Below are 27560 nucleotides of genomic sequence, written 5' to 3'. Positions count from 1 at the left end.
ATCACCCGAAGTAAAGAGTAAAATGCATTCTGAGTGCCACATGCAAACTGATTCACATACGAGGGCCTGCAACAAAAGCAGGAAACCGATTCCAAATTGCTTTTTACATGGGTCCAATGGTACACCACGGAGAAACAAACCAGGTGAAAACGGTTTCATGTGTTTATAATTCCTTGTGCACGAATGACTTTATTTTTTGCTTGTCATTTCAGTACCCAAGAATCGCCAATCATATGAATGCCCACTGTGGAGTCGGGTAAGGCTTTTTTGAAAGAACATCAAATACATTACATTTTTATTATTTCTGTATATTTCTTTTTGCAAACGGATGAACTAAGAACAGTTTCCACACAAAGGCCCACATTACAACTTTGCTGGTGCGGAAAATAACGTGCCAGTATTTCTGTATACAAGCACGTTTCTGCACAGGTTTGCTGGTGGGGTGGCCAGAATTGCCTCCAGCCAATAGCTAGAGGAAATACTGGCACCCTACTGGTAAAAATAGCCAATATTACCGGCATCGGTAATACCTGTGCCGTCCAATAGGACTCCATGGAATGTGGATTTACCACCCTTATCAGCACTCATAATCCGGAGGTAATTCCGTCAGACCGAGTGCCAGTAACAGTAATATAGGTTGTTGGTATCCTTCACTGGCTCCCGGTGGCTGGAAGCATCAAGTTCTAGACTCGTTGCATAGTCGACAAGGCTTCCTGGGGCCTGGGCTCACACTAGATCCAACTCTCTCTTCTGAAATGCTGTGCATTTAGGGGCTGTAACTGTAACCGCTACAGCCACCCTGCCTCCTTGCACTTACCCAGAGCTGCGCTGCCCTGACTGCACTTACTCAGAGCCATGCTGCTGTAATCGCACTTGCCCCCTTTCCTCTCCTTTGCCCTTCCATCTCTCCTGCCCCTTGCACTTCTAGTGTTGCACTTGCACGATCCAAAGGACACAAGGCCTAGTAGGAACGGTTGTCTTGTGCTCCATTTGTCTTGCCTCCCTTGTCTTGTCATGCTAGAAACACTTGTGTACAGGCGAGTTATGAATGCCATATCATATCATACCGTAGAAAGTGTTCCCCCTGCCAATCTTTTATCCCCAGTTTAGGTTTCTTCTAGGATTTCAATCTTGAATCTGTTCTGCGTGTTCGATATATGCAGTCATACACTCACCTTTCTTGTGACACATGTTCTGATGCCTGCATGCCTTTTGATCCTGACATTTTCGTCCTCACTTCCACTACATTAACCAAGGTCGTCCTTGGTTAATGTACGTAGTACTCTGGTTCTCAGACTGAATTAACATATCTGTATGCCAAAGTAATCAAATGCGATGGCAATTGATCAATGTGTCTGTCTGGGGTTCCCTATCCACTCCCCTCCACTCGCATACCCTGCCCTTTACACGCTTCCATCCACGGATACCCCTGTGCCCCCCTGCCAGAGAAGTCACACCTCGCCCATCCTTGTCTTACCCGCTTTTGGGTGCCATTGCTTTGCTAGATCTTAATGCCACAAAGGCCTTCAATAACAGCCCTTGAAATTAGCTATGCAAAGTGTTGTGAATTTAAGAGGTGTATTATGTGAGAATTTAGCAGACTTTTATTTTGGCGCAAAGGCTGAAGTCAGCAATGACCTACATGTGAGGAATTGCCATCTGGCAAGGGTGCAAAGCACTGGCTTTTATTTTTCAGTACATAAAATGATGTGGGTGATTCCTTCTCCAAGGGGCAAATCTGCTAACCATATACCCCTTTGCCACAACTCCATGCCAAAAGCATAGTGCACAGTAGCCTGATCCACAGCACCCGCTCTGCTTGTGGTGCAGAGCAGATTCATAGATCGCAAGATGCTCACTTAACTGTCACAGAGAACGCCAAGTCACTGCAGCAGAGCAGCAACATTTATGATATGCCCCCTGTACACAAACTACTGAATTAGGGTCTACTGGTAGGTCAAGTCAAAACATCAAAGGAGTCCAAAAGAAGCATACACCAAGAAGAAGTAACAGTTTATATCGGGTCCAGATGCAGCTGGGAGAGCACAATTTAATCAGCACAGTGGAACAGAACTGATAGAAGGGAGCTGTCGGCGCTGCCTACCACAGCTAAACATTTTATACGTGTAAGCATTACTAGCATACGCAAAGTTAGCAACACTGTTAGAATCATCTACAAAGCTTATTGGTAGGACTACGTCATTTCCTCAGGGAGCCCTATATATTGCTATTTAATGATATATGAAAGCAATCTTGACCCCTCTGGCCATCATCCCCAACTTGACGTCACGATCCTTCACACACCACCCCACAATGACAAACATTTCATGACATAATTATGCTGACCACCAGAACTTTATTGAGCTGCCAGTAGACGGTTCTCATGAGACTTAGAATCCAACCTGCATTTGGCAATGGAGGAACATTCACACAGCAGCTAAGCAATGAGCCGTCCTGCTCACTTCAGCAAGGACACAAAACACTGTTGAACCCTCGGGACACTGAACCCCTCTACCTGATTGGTCCCCTCCCAGACCACCCCCTCGCCCACATCCTTCTTACCAGGCCCATCTGCCAAGGGGCTATTTTAAACCGCTTCCCCCACTGTGACGTTCCTTCTATTTACCAGTTTTTATTCACTAAAGATCTTCTTTTCCCAGCAAGTGCCCAGGAGCCTGGCTCACTGACCTCAAAAGTATAGGCTGGACTCCTCTCCCAGCGACTGCAGTCTCCTGGGAATCGTTTTTTTGCAACATTTTTCTAGCGCACTGCTATGGCTGAGCGCGCAAGAAATTCATGTCTGCCCCGAAGTACGGGGTCCGTCGGTGTGAAAACCCAAGTGGCTTCCTTACCTAAGGCCTAGATGTCAGGGAGGCGGTGGTATAGACCATATTATATGATGCTACTCATACTGCCTGTTGCCCCTGCCAGAGAATCTCTATCCTCCCTGCACCCCTCTGGTTCCTCCCACTCCTACGTTATCCCGCAAACTTCTCAAGCTGCACCTTCGCACTCGGCGCATACGTTTGCTGGTGCAGCTGTCAATGATGCCCCCCCTCTTGTGATGCCCTCTCCTCTTACCCATCATTCCCACAACTGATAAGTGTGCCCCCTTGGCAGCACTGTATTTGCACCTTTACCGCAACTTCAATGATCATGAGTACCCCATGCCGGTGGCAGGGTAATCTTTAAGAATAAGCTATGGATGAGTTTAGGCATAGTGCATGGTGATACCTATGATCATGGCCGCCACGTCCCAATTGATATTGCACATGTGTCAGCACCTGTGAGTCAGCTCTACTGTGGAAGGGATTGTGAATTTCGGTCAGACGGGCCAATACTGGCCCATCGCAAGACAAACCTTGAGGACCCAGCCTCTTTGATACTCTTTGTGAGGGCCAGTAACCCCCTCCACCAGAGACCGTGCACAGCAGTCAGCTGTCCTGGCCTCCGGTATCAAAGGAGCAAACTCATTCAGGAGGAGTAGCCTCAAAAACATTGTGCTTCTCATTCAAAGGTCTGTGTTGCCAGTAGGAGGGAAGGGGGCGGGAGTTGGATAGGCAGGAGTGCTCTGAACACTAGAAGAAGCCTTCCACCATCTTGTTTGTTGCTGTCTCTTTCCTTTTCCCGTCTCCTCCACTTCCTCTGGAGCAAAGCGCTTTGGGTAGAAGGTCAAAAGGGCAAAATGCACTACAGCCAGGAACAGGGATGGGTCCCCTAAGGCAGACTAACTTTATACCAATCACCTGAGAACATGTGCCCTTAAAAGAAGAAGTATTGCACCCCTTCAACAGCACACCTCCAATTCCCCCAGGTGAGAAGTTCTGAAGACCCTCACCTGGACTTCCTTTCGGACCAGCTGCACCATCCAATGTCTTCCACTGAACTGAAGGAGCAGTCCAAGACAGAAGGAAGATCTGTCCCCTAACTACTCCCAGGGAACATTGGGAGTGACCGGTGCTGTGGATCAGGACCAACCTTCTGCCATGGATCTTCTGTGCCAAAAGAGCAGACACTGAACTGGAGCATCGAGTCCTCGAGTCCTTTGCAAAGGCCTCACATCAACCTGGATTAGTAGATCAGCCGCAGCTCCTTGTTCTGATACTGTGTTTGGGTCACTACTGGTTCACCTTTACACGTTTCTTGGGAGTAAAGCCTTCCCTCAGCCTGCGCTACCACAAAAGGCGAGGGAGGTATATCGCTCGATTGTGCCTGTTTTACCTTTATGATTGTGTTGTATTTTGGTTTGTAGAAGTGTGAGGGCTGAGTCCGCCATTTTACCCCTACTCCTCCTCGTACACCTGTGGGGCAGAATCCAGTTTGTCTCACTACACCTGCCCAGATTCTCTGTAAACTGAGGGAGTTTGCAGGGCTGTCCCCTTTAGCCACTGTTATTTGAACCATTAGTGACAGCTCTGAGGAATTAGGCACATATCTCAGGGGCCAAAGTTTGTCTTCATGAATTCAAGATGTTTGCTGGTAACATGCTACTTATGATATGACACTCAATGAACTTTGACAGCACTGGTAAATCTAATTGAGGTCTCAGCAAACGTTATAGGCTTCAGAATATACTGGACAAAGCCGAACATGTCTAATCAATAGTTATCAAAGTACACTGTAGATTGTGACTCTTCAAATAGGAGAACACTGAAAACAACTACTTATGGTGACGGTAATCGGTAGGCCTTGGGGTGATGCATGAAGCACAAGAGCATTGCATGTTGGTCAACACACGAGTGTGTCCCTCTCCCCAGCATTTGGAGGGTGTGGCTGCATGGCAAGAAAAGCTGCAGTGCTTTGGAATGGTTATTGGTTGGAACAGCCACGCACCCTGAACTGGGAGTGCAGGGTGTGGAGTGCAGACTCCACCCCCTCCCCAAAAGGGTAAGAGCAAAGAGCGATCTGTCATGGGGTAGCCATTCATGGACAGCTCTACACACAATTGCTTTTTTGGAGCGGCGATAAAGAGACCTAGATCGACATAGAATGTAAAATATGTTGGCAAGAATTGGTTGTATCTATAAATAAACATATTACTCATATGAATCTAACCTCTGCAAAAACAATTGCCATGATCAAGATGTACTTATTGCAAGACCTCGTATACATTTGTACTAACCTGTGCATTCCCACCAAAACTTACACATATACAAAACTAGACAAAGCTTTGTTGGACTTATTTTGGTTTGGAAAGAAAGTCCTTCATCGCATCCTCTAAACTAAAGATTATGAAGGAACGTGTGGCCTTCTAAACCTAATAAAAATCATTGTGTTTTCATCCTCTTAAACTAAAGCACTGGATGTGCGTTGAGGAAATTAATAACACAATCATTCAATTTCTATGATTTAATAGACGTGGCTGATCAACAACTAACCATGGTGCTTTTTTATGATGGGAGATAATGATCAATTTTGGCTTCAGAGTGGATTGATCAATTACACCAGGAAATAACTAAAACCTATTTATAAAACACAAACCATTGAATGGCGGGTAACCGAAGTCAGCAGCAATCTGGAAAAAACCTTTGGTGGATAACCAAAGGAAAAGATTTCTCTGGTAAATGTGGTTACGAGAAAATCTACCCTTAACAACTAATCACATTCAACAAATTGGGGCTTGTTTAATTCCTCCACCAACAATTGGGTTTATTGAACTCTGACCTGATACACTATCATACTTAGAAAAGCTTGCTGATGGCCCCTAACCCAGTGTTCGATCTCAGCAAGTAACCTTTCAGAAAGATAATTCACTCATGTTTGACAGAGAGAGATAACCATGATCAGTGCAGGCATCTACACATCCATGAGGCCACAAAAAAGACATATGCAGGATAACTGGCTGGAACACTGCCAAGCAAATTCGTGACAACTTGAAAGTCTCCATTTCGAAAGTTAAACAAATTTCCACATGCCTTGTTTTTTTAAATTAATTTGATGGGCGGGGGGACGGCGTTTGTGCTCCAAATATCTGGTAGCTACACATGATACTGCCTTCCTAAATATCCCTGGATCTGCATCATCAATTCCCTCCCTTTCTGTTTCCATAATAATATTTGAATATACAACTAATCGCATAATATTGGTTGCCCAACCACTTCACACATCCCCCACAAACCCTTCCAGATGTATGTCTGCTAACTCCTGTTTGGTTTTAAACAAAACACACCGACGATAAGACGTCTTCTGTGCTGATTATTTGCTATTTAAACCGGAGTCATCTGTCGGCTTAAAGGAATTGTTTTTTCTAGGGGCAGCCCCCTTCTTCATCACTTCAAAGGGCCCTTTGTGAGGTTCGACCAGAAAGGTATCTACGGTCTGGGCATTTTGGGGGCAGGATCCTGAGGATACCCTGACTGGGAAGAAAATTGTCCATAGGCTACCGTCAGCCCTGAAGAGGCTTGATGGTAGCTCACCTACCACCAATCACCTGCAGGTCCGCTCGGGTGACCGCTGGGGTGCCCTTAGCCTCGGAGTCTTTCAAGGGCTCCTCCGAGCTGGTGTGGTGGGAGAGCGTGCTGTAGGTGCCCTATTGAAATGAAATGCGCCCCGCTCTAGTGCTGGTGCCGGACTGTCCAGTGGGGTAGCGGGCTCATTTAATAACCATAGGGAGTAAAAAAAAATATTGGGCCCCCCCGCCGGTATTGACCTGGGGCACATGAGGGTGGGGGGGGAGGCATGTATTTTTGTTTCACCTCCCGGGGCGCTGCCGCCATGAAGGCCAGCCCTGCTGGCCTACACCTTTCACCCACGCCTAGTGATGAGATATGAGGAAAAGCTGGCACCGACTTTCCTATCCTAATGAGGCATGGCAGGGTACCGCTACTGGCTCCTCCCTCTACCTTCTAAATGGATGCGTCTGACTCTAAGCCATTGCTTTATCGCACTAATGTGCAACTGTGCTTTCTTGTTGTAAAATGAAAAGCCAGACAAAGATTCACTTTACTTATTTTCCTATGTTACTGTTTGATTTTTAGATCTGTGAAGGAATTCTGGAAGCACAATACTGCAGTTAAGGTAATGACATTAAAATATGCGGTTGTTGCTACGTAGGGGTAAGAACCTTTTGACCACTCGCAATCGCCTGCGTCTTTTTTTTTTTTTTTAAACATTTTTGACAATTACTGATCTGAAAAATATAAATGCCACAAACACAATCTCATCCGACATCTCACTAAACTGTTGTGTATCTTTTTATGTGCAACAAAACTGGTCAAATGAAATTTCAAAACTCCCATCAAGCCCATCCTCCCCCTTCCTTTACACCTTTCAGCACAATACTATGGCCACTTTGAGCTCTGATGCATAAAGAGACCACGAGGAAAGCTCAAGTGTTGGCTATTTTGTAGATGCTGATACAGCAGCCTACGGTATAGCGACAAAGGTCGACTGTTGCTTTTAAGAACTTATTTTGTTTCCATGCAGCTTGTTTTTTGTTTTTTATGTTCAACATTTCCTCTTAATTGTAGTTTGGTGAAAGATTATGATGAGACTGCACATCTATAACTTTGTAAAGCAGAGTGTTTTTCATTTGGCCACTCAGGCTTAGTGAAGCAGTATTATCATGGGCGCCATCTTGGAGTATAGGGCATGGCTGACTGTGATTTCATTCTAGCAAATGAACCACTGCATTATACAATAAGCTTAACATTTTCACTGACACATCGATGGTGTATAACGTAAGTCCCAGGGGCCGATAAAGCAATCGGGACCTGATTTCTGGCCCTTAATTAACTGACGTTGTACCATTTAAGTGCATCCTTCACCTGGCTGTTAAATCTTTAACGTTTTAAAAGAAAACGGGTTGGTTAATATTTATTTGTTCTGACAAGGCAAAGAAACAAACCACAAAACCATGACACATAAAACGTTTTCATCAAAGTAGGCAGTCCTTCATTTGTGCTATACAAAAAAACACTTGCCTAAATAAACAATGAATTCAACAATTGAAGAACTTCTTTCAGTGTTCTATTCTGAAACTGTTTCACAGTGCGTTTACTTGCAGCATGGGAATGGTTAAGTTAAACTGCAGTGTAAATGGCATCACAAAACCTCCCAAAATAATCACAATCCATTATAGTGTAATTCAACAGGAGACATTTCCCAACGGATTTTTTTTTACAACAAAAGGTGCCATGTAGTGTCCGATGAAATGCATCGTATGGCCAGGTTTTCAATGAGATGGTGTCAGAGTGGGTGGGTATGGTGACCACTAACCCCATCCACAGGACGTGCTGATAGAAAGTTGCTCCTTACTGACTGGTATACTGAGTGAATTCACACATTCACACTAACTAATCCTCTCTTCACTTGCTCATTCCTACCCTGCCCATCCCCGTTTCCTCGCTCTCATCTCTCCTGCATCCTTCATTCACGCGCTGCCTCGGCCATTCATTTGAGTGTCAATCAGGATTGGGCCTTTTCTGGCACTACCATTTTAATGACTCAATAACTGATTGGCTGGCTCAGTCAGTTCATCCTTTACCTATATTTTTCACTCAGCCACCAAGCCGTTTTTGCACAGGTTTGTTTGGCCCTAAATGTTTCCACCAGTATCTCACGCAATTATTTGGGTAAGGGCAGCCTTGGGCAGGCTTAACTGAATGTAAACAAAATTAAGTGGGATATACGCCTGGGTATTTTGTCACTTTGTACAGACTATTCAAGCTAGTGTGTTTATAATATATATATCGTTTTTCCTTATTTCAGGAATACACCAAGGAATACACCAAGGAATGGAAAAAGCTGAATCTGGATGTGCTACTGTGCCCTATGCTGGGTCCCGCCTTCAATGTGGGGACGCCTGGAAAACTCTTTGGTAAAGTCCAATGGGAATTTTTTTTTAGTTGTCTCTGCCAGTTTTCCTTGAGTCTCTCATCAGATGCCAGTTTACTTTGATTTGAATCATCTTTAAATCGAGTATCACAAAATGGCAGTGATGCCTTCTGTCTCAAGATGATAGTATGGAAGTCTCTTTTTCACGCCCTGTGGCACTTTGTTTATTTATTGCATTTGTTACACACCCAAACCGAGGGGTATCACAACGTATCACTTTATTGGTGCTGGAAAGGGGAAAGACGAATGCTATGGACATAAGACAATTCATGCATTGCTACTTTTTAGTGTTCCTCCACTGCTTGTCACAGCCCGTATCAAGGACTGAGAGGACTCCGGTTTCTCAATTTAGTTCTGCTGCCTTGACTCAATGCCCTGCACCATTTGCAAAACAGTGTCTTATTTAGTGATCTCTCTTTTTGGTGAATTCAGTTTCGTATTTTAGTATTCTTTTCTTCCTTCTTTGTGGTCTCGTATTACCCTTCTGTGGCACGCCCTTTCCCATGATTACCTTCGAGATAGGTATTAAGTGATGGATATTTTACCTTTTGCGTAATGTAATATACATGAAATGTGGTCCTCAAAGTTCGGCTATTCTTCCAATGTGCTGGAACCTAAGGAGGACACATCTTGACTAGCTCTGTAAGAACTATGGAAGATCACATTTACGTTGTCTCTGCAGCATTTACTCTATAATTATGGACATTACTCAATTGGCACATGTGAAGCCAAAATCTTGGTAGTTTGAGTGGGACATCTGGAGTCCTGAGTAAATGCACATCTTAACAGTTTCTCTGGGAATAAAGAATGTACTTAGGTGGCTACCAAAACATTTCACTGAATGCAACCCGTTTATTGAATTTTGTAACCATAATCCAATTTCTCATAGAGGAACGACCTGCTTGTAGTTATATGAAGAAAAACTCTGATCTGAGGAGGATTGCCACATATTGACGGGTCCACCAGGGATAGAAACCTCACCAATTACATCTTCCAGATCCCACCAGCCAAGGTCGAGGAAAATACTTTTCAGGACCCAGTTCCGAGGTGACCCTAGCTGACCTAACCAGACACCCACATTCCCAAAGATCCAAGTGGGCTACCTGCCCCGTACCTATTCTCCAGTATCCGGGGCTGCCAGCACCTACTCCGGTACCTCCAACATTGGAGCCATATCTATAAGAGAAACAGAAGCTCTGTCATCCAAGGAATGCCAGGCAGTCTTACACAGTCCCTCTGCTTTACAATACTGACTTGCCATTGAAAGATGGAACCGATGCAACAGAAATCTCAGAGACTACCTTTCATCCCCAGACAGATGAGGGACATAATAGATCTTTGAAATATGCAGGCAGTGTAGCCGGTGCCTCTTCAGGACAGGGGCTCTGGTTATTAATCCAGCATGTTTGCAGTACCCAAGAACAACCAGGTGGGCCTGAGGGTAGTTCTGGTTCTCTTTGTTCAATCTATCCCTCCTGCTCGAATGTTTCAAAATGGTAATGCCAAGGCAGACATCAGTCATTATGTGCAGGAGATTGAATGTGTTCCCTAGACAATGCATACCTGCATGTCCCCATCTTCCAACCGCAAAGCACATTTCTGTGGTTCAGTCATTAATCAATATTTTCAGTAACATGTGCTCCCGTTTGGCTCCAGTTCGGCTCCTCATGTCTTCACTAAGTTTATGAATGCAGTGGCTCATTAACTCAGGTTGGAGGGCCACCACCTATACCCTTATTTGCATGATTGGCTAGTGAGGGTCAGCCCACCGGATGGTGCTGTAGACTCATGTCAGAGGCTGGTGAATGTCCTGCACCAACTGGGCTTTTCTCTCAACCAACTCACAGCTTCAAAATTCTCAGGATCTCTTGTTTCTAGGGGTGTGGTGAGATATATTGTCACAGAGGGTGTACCCAATGAGCAAGAGATTAAAAGCACTCTGGAAAGCAGTCCACCATTTTCTTTCCAATGCTACACCATCAATATGGTGGTTTCAGCTCATACTGGGCATTATGGTCTCATGTGTCCTGACCGCAAGGCGCGCCCGGCACACCCACTCAAGATGAGGCTCAAGATGAGGTGCATTGCCAAGAGGTCCAACTTTCAGCTACACCTCCTCTGAAGCATTCTCCCTTTCCTCACCTTCCCCCAGAAGCTTAATGTCTCCAGAGCTCTGGTTCTCTCTATGCTGGACTACTGCAACAGCCTCTTCCTCAATCTGCCTCTTTCCTCCCTTCGCCCTCTTCAACTAATCCAAAATAGGGCTGCAAGACTTATCCTTGGCCTCAAGCCCAGGCACCACATCTCTCTTGCCCTAAAATCACCCCACTGGCTCCTGGTGGCTGCAAGGATCAAACTCAAGACCCTCTGCTTCATCTACAAGGGGCCTGGGACACCGCTGCATCCAACTTTCTCTCCCTAAATACCTCCCTGATAGAGTCCTTCGGTCCTCTTGCTCCAACTCTCTGCAGATCCGATGTTTCTCCAATCAGAGAGTGGGGGTAGATCTTTCTTCGGCAGGAACCTCCCTCTGGAACGGCTTTCCTGCCCCTCTCAGACCTGAGCCGGATCTCATTAAGTTTTAGAAATGTCTCAAGACCTTCATTTTCTCCTCCTCCTTCCCTCTAACCTCCCTTGCCACTACGATGGGTGCCTGGTCCCTTATGTTGCCTTACAGTGGCCAGGCCCTTCTCATCCAGTCTACCTCAGGACTCGTACCAGCACTTGCCGTTGGGCACCTTTCCCTGACTAGCCTTATCTGGTCCAGCCCCGCACAGTCGGACAGACGTCCCATTCCACCTGCACTCCACATAGATCTTCAATGGTGGCCCCTCGACAGCAATAAGGTAGTGGGGGCTCCGGAGCCCTCGATGGTTGTCACAATGGATTGATCCCTCCAGGAAAGGGGGACGACCTTACTGAACTATTCCCTTCATGGCTCCTGATCCAAGCAGGAGGCACATTCACACACAAACTTGCTGGAGCCCATGGTGGTAGGCTTAGCTCTCAAGGCATTCCTACCTTTAATCTGGGAGTAAAGCAGTCTTGGTCAGGACTGACAATTCAATGATGTGGCACCAGATCACGCTTCTCTGCATGGAGGCATTCAACATCTGAGTGGGCCATAGCTCTGGGCATTTGAATAAAAGCTGTCCACCTACCGGGGGACACCAACCTGGAAGCAGACAGGCTGAGAAGGCTGAGGACCAATACGTATGAGTGGGAATTACGCAACAGGTCCCTGGCCTCTCTGTTCTAGAGGTGAAGCAGTCCTGTGGTGAATCTCTTTTCATCCCAGGAGAATGTCAAATGCTGGCTTTTTGCATCATGGGCAGGATAGGGAATGCAGGTCCTTATGGGATGCATTCCAGATCAGTTGGGACAACTGGAGCTGTTATGCCTTTACTCCTGCACCACTACTTCAGAAGCTCTTTCAGAAAGTCCGGGCCTTAGTGTTTTGCAGGCTAATCCTAGTGGCCCCTCAGCTGCCCTTCGAGGTTTGGTTTTCAGATCTCCTACAGGTAAATATATTGGGCCAAATTTTCCTACCGGTTCTCCACAAGGTGTTCCTCACTCGGCAATGGAGAACAGTGGAGTAACCGGAACCAGGCAGGCTAGCTCTCTCAGGCTGGCTGCTGATCAGTTGAGGTTGAACACAAGGGGTATTTCCTCTGATAATTGGCACATTATCCAGCCGGCCAGGAAGGAGCCCACCAGACGGCAGTATCAAAGTAAGTGGACAAGGTTCTATCATTGGTCACGTGATAAGGGGATTGATCTTCTCTTGCTCCTTAGATGACGTCCTCTCCTTCTCAGCCCACCTGGCATAATCAGGGCTCCAGGTAGACACTTGCCGTATTCGCATAGCAGCAATAGGTGTGTACACAAATTCAGAGGGTGGGCTCTTCTCCTTGGCTAATCAGGTTGTCAAAGCTTGTGTTAAAAGCTTGTCTAGAATGTTTCCTCCGGTGCACAGACCACAACCCAGCTGGGACCTGAACATGGTAATGTCAGCCCTTCAGCGCAGGTCCTTTGAGCCTCTGGCCTTGGTTGACATAAAATGGGTCACGCTCAAGGCAGTCTTACTAGTGGCTTTAATGTCGGCGCGTAGGATTAGTGAGCTGCATGCTCTGTCAGCACGCAAACCATTCACAGTCTTCCACAGAGATAGGTTGGGCCTCCGGACTCATCCTAAATTCTTAGCCAAGGTGGCTTCCAAATTTCCCCTATATCAACAATTCGATTTTCCAGTTGTCTTCCCTAATCCTCAGGTGACACAGAGATGCTGCTGCATTAGTTGGAGGTCTATCGTGGTCAAGGCAGTTCAGGAAATTGGAAGCATTGTTTGTCACTTTTGGTAGTACAGCTCCAGGGTCTCGGGCGTCCCAAGGCTGCATCACAAGGTAGACGGTTTTAGCAATTTCAGAGGCATATGAGGCCATGCACAAATCAGTTCCAGTGGGTATTCATGCGCATGTTGTGAAGGCAAAGGCTACCACTGTGGCATTCCAAAGACATGCCTCTTGGGCATGATCAGCAGGGCGGATACATAGGCCACGCTTTTGGATTTATGTAGGCATTACTCCTTGGGCATCAGCTCCAGAAGGTATGCCGAATTTTGACAGGCAGTTCTCAAGAACCTCTTTGCCTCTAGTTAAGCTTTAAGGCCCCTCCCGATTGAATTTGTGCAGTGGAATCACCCACAAGAATGGAAGAAAGGGGACGGAACATATGAGTAATAAGTTGCTCACCGTAGTGACTAGAGTACTCCTAGTCCTAAGTCCCATTTCCTCCATACGTCCCACCCACCAGCCCCTTCTGGCAGCCAGGCCAAAAACTAAGATAAGTATAGACAGGTTTACTAGCGTCCGATGCGTCAAAAGGGGATTGAGGTGAGGCGCCAGAGGGCGGTGGTGTTTAAATATTGCTCACTTCCCTTGTAAACTGCTTTCTTCAATATTATCTCGTCCTCACGATTGAGTTGTTTGCTATTTGCTTTCTCTGATTTCTCAGATTTTTATAGTTCCAATCATTCAATTTCATATTTTTGCTCTTGTCTTCAGGACTGGGATAAGTTTCTTTATGCAGATAATGATTCCCCGGTGGTCTCCCTCTATTCCGTTCCTCCTGTCGTACAGGGAAATGTTGCAGGGCTTGGCTCTCACTCGGGAACTGCTTCTCACTCTACTCACTGGTCGAATTTCTGTTCTGGATTCTTCGCCGGGTGCCTGCCTTCTCCAGAGGCTGGCGATCGTAAGATGTTCATGCTTCCAGTCTCAATAGACTCAGTGCTGTTCCTTGGGTGTGCGGCCCACCACTCTGCACGCATGGTCACACCACTACCATGTAGTTCTTCCATCTGATCCTTCTCATACCACTTCTTTTGTGATTGCATACACCGGGACTCCGGCATCTCCCAGTATGTTTCTCTGGCAATTCGACAGTTACAGGCTCCATCACCTGCCTGGACTGCACCTTCACACTGCCAGATGATGACAGGGGCTTCCTCTGTGCGTAGTACCCTCCTTCCCTTTCTGCTTTGACAAGTCCTAGTTAAATAGACTTCTCTGGTTAAAGAGATATCCTCCTTTCTTTTTCCATATATGTTTCTTTTCACATTGTCTTCAGCCAAAGATAAAGTTGCCACACTATTCTTCATAGAAGATAGTCCCATATATGCCACTATGGTAGATGTCTTGGAGAGTTCCTCACAGGAATAGGAGTCCCTGTCCCCAAAGGTGGAGTTTCTACCGGTGAGGTCCTTCTTGCCTCGACCCTTAGGGAGAGTCTTGCAGAGCGGACTCACCTCCTGAGCCTCACAGGGGGAGTGTCAGCCTTGGGGAGAAGGGACGAATACCTACGATTCGTCACAGTGGACACAATTAAACACATTCTCTGACTTGTATCTATGCCATTACCCTGCCCTTCAACTAGCTCCGGCATCCCTGCTCTCCCCGAATCCTGTGATCACCTTCTGTTTGCTGCATTGTGATAAAGGGTAGGTCAGGAGGGACATGTGATAAGTAAAGGATTACGCCATACCACTATGAAGGGGTATGTTGCTGTATGTCGCTTTAGTGATCAGATGTTCTCCATCATATATCTACAGATAGTCCATTGCACATCTGCAGTTGTCTAGAAAAAGGGCAAACACATGACATGCAATACTACTAAACCTGATCCCTAAGCAGGGTCGGATTGGCCCCTCGGCCATTTGGCCGGTGGCCAGGCCGAAATCATCCCTAGGGAGTGGGGGCCGGTTTCTGGCCATGCCTGGGCTGGTTTGGAAGAGAAAATAAAATGTAAAAAAAATGTTTTTTTTTCTTTTTCAAAAGCCTTTCATCCTTAATAGGTCGATAAATGAGTACCAACACAGGTTGGGGGATATTGTATGCATATTTGTTCTATAAAAAAGAGCTTAAGCTTAAGTTCTATACAATAACATATCATTTGGCCTTGGACGTCTGCTTGGATTCAAAGTACTTAGGAACAATGCTATTTGATTCCACTTCCTGTTTTGTCAAGTGGTGAAAGGTCATGTTTCATCACTTCCCGGGATGTCACTTTGGGGTGGGGTCAAATGACATCACTTCCGGTGATGTCATCAGGTGTCAAGGGTCGTGAGGCGAGGAGTGGGCCACTTTTTTTGGGTGACCGGGCCGATTTCTCGTCCCAATCCGACTCTGTCCCTAAGCAGCTGTATAAAGGTAAAAAGCCTTTACAATACATTTATAGTCTATATAAAGTGCACATTACGATTATATACACTGCGTTTTTACTTGGCATGTAACCTGGCCAAGGCTTACTGAATGTCCACTCTAAAGTAAACAGTGCTTTATTGTAATTGTCTAACTCCTTGGGCAATATGTGCAAGGCCAGTGTCTGTAAACCCGGGACTGCATATGAACTGGTGGGCTCAGCAGCACCCAGAATACGCTCCCCTTCCTGACTGTGAGTGCTCTGCAAGAAAGTTGTGTGGCTCTTTGTTCCATTTTGAAGGGTGGGTGCCTCACACAGCCCGTGCACAGGGCACCCTTCAATTAAAGGTCCAGCCCGGGGAAACCTGGTATGTACCACTTCAGCAGATCCTCGGAAGGAAAAACTTATTTAGTTTCCATGCCAACTTGCACTACATTTTCACTGAACGCCAGGTGTTTTTGTTGCAATTAGGCATGGTGGGGCTTTTAGAAGCCAAACTATATTTGCAAGTAGATTTTGTTATATTTGGTTTCAGTGGTCTACCTCTCCTTTTTATTGCTTGAAAAATATACATATTCTGAATATTTCACAAAATAATACTGTACAGTTGTTGCTTTTAGTTTTGTTTCTTAGTTTAATGCAGTATTTAAATATGCTATTCAATACCTATAAATGAACCTCAAAAATAATGCCCTCTTGGGTGTTCAAATACATTAACAATTTTGCATAGTAACGACATTCAAATACCTAGGAATACTGATTAATCAATCTGTGGACGATAAGGAATGGATCGACCATCTGGTAAGAAAAATCCATGCTCTTGCTCGTCAAGGAAGTGTGCTCCACGGAAAATTTGGGAAACTTTAATTTAAACCAATCCTAGCATTCTACAGGAATAAGGTTATCCCGATTACAACCTATGGAAGCGAATCACTGATTAAACTGAAACCTGCAATATGGCCAAGAATTGAAGCAATCTTTTGGAGAAACATAATGAGACTACCGACTTCCTTCACGATCGTAAGAATACACCATGAAATTGCAACACAGTCTTTAGAGTCAATTAATTGCCCGCTGGAAGAAATTGGATTTATACCACAAAATAATGACTGATGAGTCAATTCCAGCGGTAGACATTCTGAGAACAAAACCAAATGCAATTTGTGTTAAAGTACTGGCTGAATGGAAGAGCCAAATGATGATCATGATAAAAGAAGAGATCACAATGGACATGCTAACAAATCGCTGACAAAACGCGAAGCGGAAATTGATGAGGAATGATTGGATTCACATGAGAAGTGAAAAACGAAAGTATCAAGAAAATCTTACATGTGGACTTGATATCCTGGCCTTGAATGAACCACTGAAGTATTTGAACATCTTTCCTGACACAATCCTCAGAAATGTATATCTAAAGCTACGGCTGAATCTTCCACTGACAAGAGCCAGACTAGCTAAATTGAAACATAGATCCATCACAAAATTTCTGCAGATTTTGTAAAAGCAGGGAAAAGATTGCGACTATACTCCATATCCTCATCGAATGCCCGGAACTTCAAAATGAGAGATTACTCTGCAGAACTTACTTCAAGATGGAGGTTCCAGCGACAGAGGCGGAAACAAGATGGGCTCAGATCCTTCTAGAACACAACAAGAATTACATTTTTGTCATTATTCAATTCTGGATCAAAATCTTGAAAAAGGAGGATACACAGACAAACAAAAAAAAAAGACAATGAACTAACCATAATGATTGTACGTGAGAAAGATGTATGATGAATTGAAGTTTTCAAATGAAAACTATAACATTTTAAACTAAAAAAGAATTTACAATTTTGACTGTTCTCGTTTGAACCAATACGGGCCACTGCAGTTGCCTTCCCCAAGGTGCTGATGGAAACAAAGCGCTTAATAGTTCCCCTGATAGGTGGTGGCCACGCTCCTTCATTGACTGATAATAGGCATGCCAAAAACCAAAAGAGCAGTATGACGTCTTATGACGTCTTATTGACAAGAAATATAGAATCAGTCCAGGCTTTCTGAGAAGATAAGTCTGCTTCCGACGCCCCTGCCTCAGTCTTCTTGGTAAAAAATGTATTACAGGTAGTGGTGTTGCAGTTAATTTCCAACAAATATTACACTTTTACAAATAATGAGACACTTCTCAGACCGTCCCTAGTGATCAATGTATATTAGTAGAGGTTTCTCTGGGAAATTTTCTGCGCATCCTTCAAACTTGTATTATTGGTATTACATTTTTCATATATCTTTCGGTACAGATTTTTTTCTCTGCTCTGTATTCTCCTGTCATTATAAGAATATTAAATTCTGGTGTGTGTTATGAATTCCATTATTTTAATTGGCAAATATTGTGTTGCTAGCAAAGGTTAACGATATAACTTGTCTTTGTAACCATTCGATCGCTGATGAAGAACTTTTGCTTGAAACACGTGTCGCTTCAATATCAATTAAAATATAAGGATTATAGGAATAGTTTGAAGGAGGCACAGAATATTTCCAAATAAACCTCTACTAATAGAAGTATAGAAACCTCCAGTTATGTAATAAATACATTCTTGATGTAAATTATTTTAGTTTCTTAAAGACACAAATTATATATATATTGGACAATAGCTACTGAAATTAAGGAACAGTACTTTTCATTGAATGGGGTAATCATCCGAAATCAATTTATATATTGACCAAAGAATCAATTTATTTAAAGCAGTTGTTTGCACAGTACATTATCTCTCTCAAACTGCAATAATCAAGCAAAAGTTCCTTGTAGTGAAAAGGTCTGTCACCGCAAGTAGATGGGAATAATTCTTTGGTTCTGAGCATACCTCTCCAGAAGTCTGTGTTTATGGGTAAAAATAAAAACCTCTCCACATACCACCTTAAACACACTTACGATTTATCGTCCACCCAAAGTCATGCCTCTATTTGAAGAAAAGCTCAGTGATCTACTGGCTCAGATTTGTACCACTAAAGGCCCAGTTATCATCATGGGTGATTTTAACTATTGGGCCAACGACCAACAGGATAAAGCAGGCACCAATCTGATGGATACTATTACCTCCTTTGGCCTTACCCAGTGGATGAAATCCCCCACGCAAAGTAAGGGTCATACCTTAGACTGGCTCCTGTCTCAAAATGCCAATATCTCTGGCATCTCGGCCACACCATGTATTTGGTCTGACCACTTTCTCATTCAAGCCAAGATTTCACTACCCTCTTCTCCTCCTAAACTTAATGTCAACCCACGCATTCAGAAAATGTCTCGCAACCTTAAAAATCTAACAGCTCCAAATTTTGCCACACTGCTGTCTTCTAAACTTCAACCCTTGACAACTTTGTTCACTCCTCAAAACTTATCAATCACCTGTCTACCAACATTAAAGAAACAGTTAACCTTGCCCCACTGAAAACGAAGACAATAAAGACCGAAACCACAAAGAACACCTGGTTCACTAATTAAATTCTTGTTGCCAGACAAGAAAAAAGAGCCCTAGAAAGAGCTTGGAGGAAGGATCCCAACAACAACACTCTAACCAACTACAAAAAATCCATCTTCAATTACAAAAAAACGTATCACAGAAGCTAAGGCCACACATTATAACGCAAGGATAGTGAATGCTCAATCCAACACTGGGGAGCTTTTTAAAATCTTAGCGGAGTTCCAAAATCAGCCCCCAACCACTAATAATATAATTAAGGACAATAAATGGTGTCAGAGCATACACGATGCCTTTTTACTCAAGATTGACTCTCACAAAGAAAAAATAAATAAGGCCCTAGGCAATGTAACATCCCCGCAAACCCCCACAGATACCGTCATACCCAATATTTGCGAAAACAATATCCCTCAATTCTCTTTCACACATTACACCGAAGATGAAGTACTCAAAATCATAAAGGAGCTTAAAGTCACGTCTTGTCCTGCTGACGACTGCCCCACAAGTACTCTTAAGGAGTCCCTAGAAACTCTGGTCCCATGGATTACCAAACTGGTCAATCTCTCTTTTGATGAGGGCCTGGTACCGGAACTGTTAAAATCAGCATGGATTACTCCCTTATTGAAAAAGGAAAATCTTGACCCAGCGAACAACGACAATTACAGGCCCATCACCAACGTACCATATGTTCTCAAGATAATTGACAAACTTGCCTACCTACAGTTACAAGCCCATGTCGAAAAATATAACATCTTGGGTACCCGTCAATCGGGCTAAAGGGCTCGTCACGGGACCGAGACAGCAATGCTAGATCTTAAATCCACCTTAGCTAGCATAGCTGATAATAATCAAGCTGCTCTGCTCATGTTATTAGACCTCTGCGCAGCCTTTGACCTAGTTGATCACAGCTTACTGGTGTCAAGGCTCGGAGAGGTCGCCAACTGCTCCGTAATTGCATCCAGATGGATTGCTTCCTTTCTGGGACCCAGAATGGTGAGGGTCTGTTTTGGCGATAATCAATCTTCTCCAATATCTCAGACATGCAGAGTTCCTCAGGGCTCCTGTCTATCGCCTCTGCTTTTCAATCTCTATATCCGCCCCCTTCTTGACCTCTTAAACAAATTAGGAGTGCAATACACGAACTACGCTGATGATACTCAGGTGGTCATACAGCTGAGTGGCTCCTATAGCAGCGATGCAGTAACCATCAATAAAATAGACAAAGCCATACAAGACTGGATGGCCTGCAATTCTCTTGTCCTGAACGACAAAAAAACTGAACTCCTCATCGTGGCATCCAAAAACACTCAGGCGAAACTCGACTCCAAATATGCTAGTTTCCATATTGCCAACAATACCATTCTTGTCCAGAAGAAAGTCAAGACCCTGGGCGTCGTTCTTGACGAAGAACTCTCTATCAAGTCCCATGTCTCCAGCATTAAATCTAACTGCGGTCTCATAAATAAAAGAATAGGCTATATTTGACCATTCATTTCGGAAGAAAACTGTGCCCTTCTGTCCACTGCATTGATCAATTCAAGATTGGATTATTGTAAAAGCCTTCTAGCGGGCACCACAGCCTCCAAAATCCAATCATTACAAGTGGCTCAGAATAATGCTGTGCGTAATATTTTCAATCCGTCTCGTCGTACACACATCTCCACTTTCAAGAGAAAACTTCACTGGCTTCCCGTTAAACATCGGATGACGCACAAGATACTGACCACGACCCACAAATGCCTCAGCCTCTGTAGCCCTACTTACTTGTCAGCCCGTGTTAGCATTAAACCCAACACGAGGAACCTTTGTTCATCCTCTGCCACTATTCTCAAGCACCCAAAATACAGGACAGCCAAATTTGGAGGTACCACTCTTGATGCTCAAGGTCCCCTTCTATGGAACAAACTTCCAGCCCAGATGCGGCAGATTCAGGACTACACTGTATTCAAACGTGCCATAAAAACCCACTTCTTCAATCTGGAATAACTCTTTGACCCTTCTTCTTTCTTTGCCATGTGTGTCTGTTTGTTCGTCCAGTTTTATGTGCGCCCTGGGGCCTACGGGCATGTTGGCGCATTACAAGAACTTAAATAAATAAATAAATATAAACGATATAAAGGGTACAGGTTTTGAGATCTCCAAAGCCAGTTTGCATTGAGTTATTTACATACATGTTTTGACTAAACACACAGAGCACCACAATTGGCAATCACATGACCGATTCTTTGTTAATCTTCTAATTTCATACTTTGTTAGTGAATATACATACACAATTGTATGCATGAAGATGCATCTACAAGTGCACACAAATGAATCGTGTGTAATGAGGAGGATGGTATTAAAACCTGGAGTTTCTACTGTTGACTATCCAGCCTGGTTGCTTAATTTCTTTCCTGCAATATTTTCTAAAATGTACTACTCTTTTCTAAAGCCAAAATGATCCATTCTCAAACACAACAGCTCAGGACATTTGCTCACTGCTGTGGAATTGGAACAAAACATTTGTAAAGTCAGCAATTGTCATTAGAATAGGTTATGTAGGGTGAAACAATGATGTGACTGGTTTTGTATGAATAATACGTGGCAGAGATTTTTATTTTTAAGCTATGTGCTTCATTAATATTGTATATAAAGTGTTTTTCTTGAGGTCAGTAAGCAGCTAAAAAGATTTTTTGTACAATAGTTTATACATAGTATCAACTCATTGGTCCCCATAGAAGTATAGCGATCTTTTCTGTGGAAATAATGGCATATCATTTACAGATTCTGTGACTCGATTTGGTGGTCTATCTGTCAGTTTTCGAGGGGTGGTAATCTCCATTCATGGGTACTTGGAGGATTTACAGTGGGCACTAATATCGCCCGTGGTGAATCCTACACTGATTTGGCAGAAATAGTGGAGGAATTTACCCCACATTACCTCCGCTCCAAAGCAATTCCATTACTGCCACTTTTTACCACACTGTTAATGAGGCCCAATGTCTCTTTTAATAAAATAATAATAATAAAAGGTGCATTATTTACATCCTGATGTATTTCAGTTGTACAGAAGTGACAAATCTCGCAGCCCATCACCAAATACTTCAATAGGGAAACCAGGCAGCAAAGGCAGAGACAGAGTTTATTTCTTTCCAGCTGTGCAGAAATAGCCTGGGAAACTGGCACAGTATCCCTGCCCAAAAACTCGAGCACAGAAAATCCTCAGTTTTTACAGAACGAGCCTTCTTCAAAAAAGTAATTGTGATACATTAACTCTTTTACATTACCAATGGACTTCCTTATGGCACATCCTGCGGCCTTGCATGGCAAATCGTTTTACAGCCCCATTGCAGCCCTATATTAATGAGCTTGGCCTACCCATGTGATATAGTCCACAATTTCTATCAGATCTTTCCATCCTAGGTAATGCAGCCTGATCCAGCACCTACTACCCACATGTGCAGGCCGCCTTCACTGATGCCGATGAGCTGGAAAACTGGATATACCCAGACCCTGGCATAGCCCACATGCACAGGGTTTGAGGCTTCCCTGTGCATGCCGAACCAATTGGTTTTCTCTCCTTATCACCTCCTCTAGCATAGCTACAGTCACCCCGTCATCGGCTGTCATGGCTACAGCTTAACTCTGTCCATGGATCATGTATGTCCACAGCTCATGCTGAAATAAAGTGCTGCCTGCTTCACTTGAGGTCGAGAAACCTGAAATAAAATGTGTATCCTGGTCTTACTGTATGTAAGCTATAAACCTATAGCAAAAGTACATTAGAAATACTTTTAGTGTGTGTTTTCCTAAACCCGTGTGCTGTGCCTGGACTCTTCTACCGTGTCTAAGCACTTTAATAGGTGGTATTATTACCAAATGTTCTGGCGCTCTCTGATTTGGCCTTAGAAGGATCCCCAACTTAATCCATACTTCAGATGTGCAGGATACACTCCCATTTCTGCAGCAGGTGCTCAACACACAGAGCTATCTTAAAGGGAAACAGAAGTCTCACGTGCTCTCATTTACAGCCAGTTCTTAGGATGTCCTGGCGTATGGTATTGCCACCACCCCAAAGACTTCCCTTTGAGGTGTCAACAAAGCCAATACATCAAACACAACGCCCACCCTCTCTCAGAAGTAGCACCCTATTACTATATACCATTCTGACCTAGGCTGGCGTAATTACCCAGCACCTGGGCGCTAGAACAATATGAACACATGCCAATATATATAAAGAAGAAAAGCTGTTCACTTTGCTAATTCTAGATAAAAAAAATAAATAATAATTAGACACAACCTTGATATTTAAGGGTGGCTCTTCAAAATAAAAAAAAATAATAATAATGGATACTTTTAGAAAATATGACGTTGTCTTCCAGTAATTGATTGATGTGACTATAAAGCCCATAAAGGCTCACTCTTTTTGATAACGTGTATTGCCATCTCTTACAGCTGGGTTTAGCTTCACGATGTTGTTTAACATTCTGAACTTCCCCACCGGGGTCATGCCAGTGACCACCGTGACCGCAGAGGATGAGGAAGAGCTGAAACAATACAAGGGCTATTTTGACGATCCCTGGGATAAGGAGGTCATTAAGGTCAGTAGTGCACAGTTTCTACTGGTTGGTTATATGTGATAGTACCGATCACATTTCCGAGTGGTACATTTCACTGTAGCATAAATACCAAACAAATACTCCATTTTCTCTTTTTTCACCCCGATTTTGTATCCTTATAGCCCCATCCCAACCCCGTTCTGACACAGGTTAACGCCTTACATCACTACCCTATATATATATATATATTATATTTTCGGTATTATGGTTACAGTGAAATGTGCCACTCTGAAATTTGCTTCTATAAATTGACTGGGTACCTACATGTTTACTTCCCGGTGTAGTGCATTCATTTGTCCGTTTCGTTTATTGGAATAAGCCACCATATGTGTTTTATCTCTGCAGGTGAGAATATGTGCCATGATGGATGTTGGAGTGTGGAACTATAAGGGGGGGGAGGCTCTGGGTGGGGTGAAGAATGAATCCCCTACTTGGGCCATTTGAGTGAATGGCGCAGCCATACAGGGGATTGGTTGGTGGTTGAAAGGGGTTGAGAAGGTTCTAGAATCTCCCAATTTCCACACTTCATAGGATAGCTTGTTCTGCCTCTGCCCCCCTCATAGAGTGGCCTCTGGGAATGGGACCACCCTTTTGAAATTGAGTGGTTTTGGCATTAGTGCCAAGGTTTGATTTTTTTTGACTGGCTTAGGTACTAAGGGGGTTATTGAGATGTACTTTCCTTGTTGCTGGCATGTCGGGCCAACTGGGTTTCAGTGCCTAGCAAGGAGTGGAAGGTAGAACATGTTGTCTACTAAACGGTTAGAAGGCCGGTAGAGGGTTCCAGTTGCATAGGAATCATGGTTCGCAGTTGTAGCAATGAGGTTTGGTTCTAAGGGTTTTGGTTGTGGTAACCCTAAGGAGGGATTGGTTATTTATGAATGGATGGAAAGGTTTGCTATGGGAACATTTTGGGGAAAGTAGGGGAGAGCTGGATGTATAACGGAACTGCTTGGAATATTAGGTGCATTAAGCAATGCTGGATAGCGAATTGAGATGGTTAGAGGAAAGGAAGAAGTAGGGGAAGTATTGTGTGACCAGTTCGTTCAACGTTTGGTAGGCTAGTCTGTAAAGTAATTTGAGCCAGGTTACAGTGAATTGGAAGCTTAGCCCTCTCACATTTAAGCAACCTCTGTCACTTAAATTAGCATGCGGTGATTTGTACCATTTCCTCTCCCAAAGAAAATATTGGGCCTCATTACAAGTTAGCTGGTCCGGATATAACGGTGTCGGTAAAACCGTACCAGCACCGTTTTCCGGACCCGCTAATTAGGAGTTCTGTGGCCATGTGGTGTTACACCCGCCATGTCTGACCTTGCGGGCGTAATGCCACACGGCCACAGTCGGACGTGGAAACACTGGCACCATTACAGCATGGTGAGAGTGTTTCCACTTCCCTATTCCGGTGGAGTCCTACGGGAATGGGGATTTACAGAATGCCACCTCTGGAATTACCGTATCACTGGGGCTGTAATGCCCTGGTAATTCCGGCAAGTCCGGAGCCAGAAAAACCCTACGGGTCCGGCAGCAGCCTGCTGGTTTTACCGGCATGGCTACCGCCGGACTCGTAATGAGGGTGATTGTCTTTGTGTGAAAGGGTAGCGCCATGAGAGGTTTGTGGTGTGTCAGAAGTTCTCCAGTATTTTCTATGTTAGTAGGGTTTGGGAGATCAATGATGGTGGTGTAGGATGGTGCCATGTGAGTGTACCCCCACAGTCCACTCCCGTCTGTATGAAGAGGCCTTTACCATCAACAACCAGAGTTTCTTCCATCTTTGCTGTTCGGGCCCTACACTATTATTCTTTCATCAGCACTCTTATGTGTGCTAGCGTGTCTGTATGCCCCTACACATGTCTGGTATGTGTCTAGTGTTGACCTGAGTGCCCTGCAAGGTCAGTGACAATTGTATTCTGATGCTTCCTCTCTCTTTACTCCAGGGGGTTGAAGGTGGCGTGGGACTTCCGGTGGGTGTCCAGTGCGTTGCTCTACCCTGGCAGGAGGAACTCTGCCTTCGGCTCATGAAGGAGGTGGAGAAGGTTACGAGACGCCAAAAGTAATGAAGACTGTGACCCAATCGTTGGAATGGAACCTGACTGCCCCGCTCAGCTCTCCGGACCGGAAATGTTAATCCGCCAACTGTAGCCGGTTGACTTGTGCAGAACACGCGAGTCCTCTGCACAGTAATGCATAGATAATACTTCAGACCTTTTTTGTCATTTAACAAATCTGACCTATTTCTTAGTATATTGCTGTAGTGTACACATTTGTTTCAAGAAAAAGTATGGTATTGTGGATTAAAGCGCTCTGCCGTGCGGGTGGTGGTGTTTGTGTTAGTAAATCAGCGACATTACACGCATGTCGGCCATTTTATCAACACCTTAGCAAATGAGCGTCAGTGGATTTTTTTCTGCGCATAAGAATCCGTGATGTCGCTGTCACACTGACATTTGTCACACCACTCCCTTGCATCGAGTTGGGATTTACTGCGTATCACACCAATCGGAGCATCACCCCGCTCCGGTATCGTCTAACTGTTAACGCCCTAGGGAGCGCCTACTATTGCTTTGCCACAGATCGGGTCCTAATTGTGTCGGGATCTGGAATGCGTATTTCGTGCTATGAGTGACACTGGCCACCTGCCACACCACCCTCTGCTCTCCCTCTGTGCCCCGGTTCTGTGGTCATAAAGCTTTATCTTTGAATGCGCTCTGATCTCATCATTCTATGTGCTTTGGAACTATTCTGATGCAATGTAGCGTGTTACAAAAACTCTGCCTAATAAAATGTGGCTGCCTGCAGCAGAGAAGCTGAATGAGTGTCATTCTTTCACTGGATTTATGTGCAAACAAGAAGCCCTGTTTTGTAACATGTGAATCTCTCATATGATCATCTCAACTCTGTTAGCTGGAGGCTATTCTATTTGGCCTAGTGACTGATGTGTTGCCCATTTATGCTAAAAAGACAATTTTCAAAGTACCTTCCTAACCAAACAAATAAAATGTACCCTTTTTAACACTGAAGTCTGCATATGCGTGCATATCCACACAATGTGGACTTTTACAAAGACATATTTAAGTCAAACTTGTATGGAATTTGTGTGGGAAAATTCAGGCCTGTGGCGGTTATTTTATAGAAACTTCAGAGGTCATAGACCGCTCCTGGCTGAAGGAGAAAGTTGGGTTTATGAATGAGCTGACTGGTGTAAGGGGTATATCTCTCTCTCTGTTTGTGGCAGATTTATCCCCATTATTTAAATTTCTTTACATTTATTTTTAAGTTTTTATTTTTCCCTCAAGCTCGTTAATTCCAGTCACATTGCCAGCAGTATTATTTCTCCCCATTTTGAAGCCCATTTTTCCAAATATACTGGTGCCAGTTATTTTGCCAAAGTGAGCCAGTTAGTGGTGCCACTTCACAGTGCAGTTAGTAGTTTTGATCAATGGTAGTGAGAAAATATCCATGGACATTTTACCAAACTAATGCCCCTTGGGTAGTAGTCAAACAGTCAGGAATGAATTGAATTCCCATTTGCAATTTTGTGCCAATTTCTCATTGGTGCGCAAGACAATTTTATGCCCCAGTCCCACCCTGTTTGCGTCCCTAAATGACATCCCAGGTTGCCCATTTACATTTTTTTAAATTGTACTCGTCACCATGCAGGCCCTGACTAGGCCATTAATATACGGAGACAGAGTACCGTGGATCGTCTTTATTTCTTACCCAACATCAGCTAACTGCCGAACCCACCTGACCCTGCTCGCCCCACACCTTCCCTAGCCCAACGTGCCTTTCCAGTTACTTGGCCTGATCTGGAGGCCGCCCACACAACGATGCGGGAGAGGCAAAGTTGGTCACGTCACAACGTGACAGTATTAAATAGTTTTATAGTTGGCACTTTTTTTTTCACAAGTGTAAAAATGTGGTCGCGGAGTGCGATTAGCTTTACTCAGTGAATTCTATGCGAAGTATCACAGAA

The 27560-nt window shown here is 44.3% G+C and overlaps 1 protein-coding gene across 3 annotated transcripts in view; it reads left to right on the top strand.

Moving 5' to 3' along the window:
* The window catches only part of LOC138548314 (vitamin D3 hydroxylase-associated protein-like), a 340529-nt gene extending 314133 nt beyond the window's left edge, over positions 1 to 26396 (top strand). For 2 of the 3 annotated variants that reach the window (XM_069642268.1, XM_069642269.1), the window contains exons 11-15: positions 213 to 256; positions 6978 to 7017; positions 8710 to 8818; positions 23424 to 23569; positions 25522 to 26396. In XM_069642268.1, the coding sequence (XP_069498369.1) occupies positions 213 to 256; positions 6978 to 7017; positions 8710 to 8818; positions 23424 to 23569; positions 25522 to 25641 (459 nt within the window). In that variant the 3' untranslated portion in view covers positions 25642 to 26396. The remainder of the gene's footprint in view (positions 1 to 212; positions 257 to 6977; positions 7018 to 8709; positions 8819 to 23423; positions 23570 to 25521) is intronic. The other variant, XM_069642267.1, reaches the window with a different exon arrangement.
* Positions 26397 to 27560: the final 1164 nt, after the last annotated feature.

Source organism: Ambystoma mexicanum, chromosome 1q, assembly GCF_040938575.1.
Source record: "Ambystoma mexicanum isolate Mex_15411 chromosome 1q, UKY_AmexF1_1, whole genome shotgun sequence".
Lineage (NCBI taxonomy): Eukaryota > Metazoa > Chordata > Amphibia > Caudata > Ambystomatidae > Ambystoma > Ambystoma mexicanum.
Note: the sequence above shows the minus strand (reverse complement) of the source record. Positions and strands in the feature narration are given on the sequence as shown.